Consider the following 2,500-nt stretch of genomic DNA (forward strand, 5'->3'; position numbering starts at 1 on the left):
CCAGGTGCTCTATATGTGCTTCGCACCAGTAAATGCAGGAGTCTGTTGGAAGTATTTACAAAGGTTTACAAAGGAAGAACATACCGACGGGAGACCTTTTGGTCCTTCCCTAATTAGGTCGAATGCTAAGTTAGCCTAATATGAAATTATAATATATTTATACTACGGATATGGGTAGTTACGAAAAAACATGAAATGCAAAATACCAAGAGTTTCTGTTTACAATAAAGAACAGAGTTTCTTTAGTAGATAATGCAAACATCATTAGTCCTTAATAGTACAACAGTAACCTTGTCGCAATATCTGATAAAGCTCAAACTAGTGAAACGTTGTACCAGCAAAAACCCTCACATGGTGGTTTTCCTGATTCACTTGTTGACGGATATTTTCCTCTTTCAAATGGAATTTAAGTGACAGCCTGGTCACCTAAAAAAGAAGCCAGGTGGCCTCGTACACACGTACTCAGGCATAAAAGTCAACATTCTGAGGTCCTTTGACAAATCAAAGCCAACCCCCTCCCTAAAAAGTCATATCTTCCTCCAAAATGAAAATAAACAAATAAAAAAGTAAATATATAGATAAATTAATAAATAGATAAATAAACAAATGAATAAATAAATAAATGAATAAATAAATAAATGAATAAATAAATGAATAAACAAATAAACAAATAAATAAATAAATAAATAAATAAATAAATAAATAAATAAATAAATAAATAAGTGAATAAATAAATGAATGAATGATTAGATAGATATAATCAAACAAATAAACAAATAAATGAATGAAGAGATAAAAAAGTAAAATAAAAGATAAAGATACAAAAGAGGTTATGTTAGGTCACCTGAAGAGAATGAGGTTGACGGGGACACGACTCGATGCCATGGTCATCTTGGTGAAGACGGTTATGATCAGATACGACATGAAAGACCCGCAGGGGGTCGGGCAGAATCCGCTCCTCGCAGTGATGGGCTCATGAGGGGGGAGGGAGGAGGAGGAAGAGGAAGAGGAGGAGGAGGACGAGGAAGGGGATGTGGATAAGAAAGAGGATGTGTTAGAGAGAGAGGTGGGTAAAGAAAGCGCTGGCGTTGGAGCTGGGGTTATGTACTGGTCAGGGGGCACTGAGGAGGGGAGAGATAAAGTTGAAGGAGAGAGGGAGGAGGGAGAAGTAGAAGCGGAGAGCATGGGGGAAGGCGTCGGGAGTTGCCGTTGATATGGAATGGCTACGCTGGAATGGTATGATTTCTGTGAAAGAAAACGGAAAACAAATATAAGAGTCAGAATACCACGTTACACTGATTATCAAAATATAACTTGATGCCTTATCATAAAAAGGAACAGAGCCTAGATTTTACAATGAGGATGGCTGAAACAGTTTTATAAATCATATAGTGGACGAAAGAAATAAACTTCTGGTTGATGCAGTAACGGATAAACAACTCACTGGATATTTAATCCACTATAATAAACTAGTAGCCTCTGTCTGTCTGTTTGTTTGTTTGTTTGTTCACGAACTCCTTCTAGGGTTTTGGGGATAGACCCCCATAACCATATATATTCTGATACCCTATGACTCCAGGTACTTGGATAACTATATTTCATTAAAAAAGAAGAAAAAAAAAAAGGTTAGAGTTAAGGGTTAAAGTTAGGTGGGGTATGGTTAGGTTAGGGATTATTCATGAGCTCCTCCTAGGTTTTTGTAGACAGACCGCTAAAACCATATATATTCTGAAACCTTATAACCCAAGGTACGTGGATAACTATCTTTCATTAGTCTGTCTGTCTGTCTGTTTGTTTGTTCACGAACTCCTTCTACGGTTTTGGAGATAGATTCCCATAACCATATATATTCTGGTATCAGGACAACTGCCCCCGGGACAACTGCCTCTGGGACAATTGCCCCCCGACAACTGCCTCCGTAGGACAACTGCCCCCGACAACTACCCCCTGGATATTTGCCCCGACAACTACCCCGACAATTGCCCTGGAATTTGTTGCCAATTACGTAATTACTTTCTAGTAATTTCCTGAGTAACTATTTATAAAGAAAATTCTTCATAGAGAAATGGTAGTAAATAAGAACTATTAATACAATGTTTTATTATTGTTAATAAAAGTACATGATTTTAAAAAGATAACATTATATACTCAAATTTGTTGCCATTTACGTAATTCCTTTCTAGTAATTTCCTGAGTAACTATTTATAAAAAAAAAATAGGAACTATTAAAACCAATGTTTTATTATTGTTAATAAAAATACATGATTTTAAAAAGATAACATTATATACTCAAATTTGTACATATATAAGTTGCAAAAATATTGAAAAAGGATTTAACTACTAAAATTTTAAATTGTGGGCTATGTATCTCAAAAATTCCAATACATCGCGGTTCTGAAAGTCTTGCACAATGTTTGCTATTCTTATGCTAGAATCCTGATAGCGTGTCCGCTTAGGAGGTACTGACTGCCCAGCAAGTACTTGATTGATTATGGCGCTG

At 36.0% G+C, this 2,500-nt stretch overlaps 1 protein-coding gene across 4 annotated transcripts in view; it reads right to left on the minus strand.

The window, feature by feature from the left end:
* Window positions 1–2,500, minus strand: part of LOC143035118 (solute carrier organic anion transporter family member 74D-like) — a 393,158-nt gene that overhangs the window by 152,610 nt on the left and 238,048 nt on the right. For all 4 annotated transcript variants that reach the window (XM_076201697.1, XM_076201698.1, XM_076201695.1 and 1 more), the window contains one exon: window positions 845–1,245. In XM_076201697.1, coding sequence (XP_076057812.1) covers window positions 845–1,245 — 401 coding nt within the window. The remainder of the gene's footprint in view (window positions 1–844; window positions 1,246–2,500) is intronic.

This window comes from Oratosquilla oratoria, chromosome 18 (assembly GCF_046742065.1).
Source record: "Oratosquilla oratoria isolate Oo_2021 chromosome 18, ASM4674206v1, whole genome shotgun sequence".
NCBI lineage: Eukaryota > Metazoa > Arthropoda > Malacostraca > Stomatopoda > Squillidae > Oratosquilla > Oratosquilla oratoria.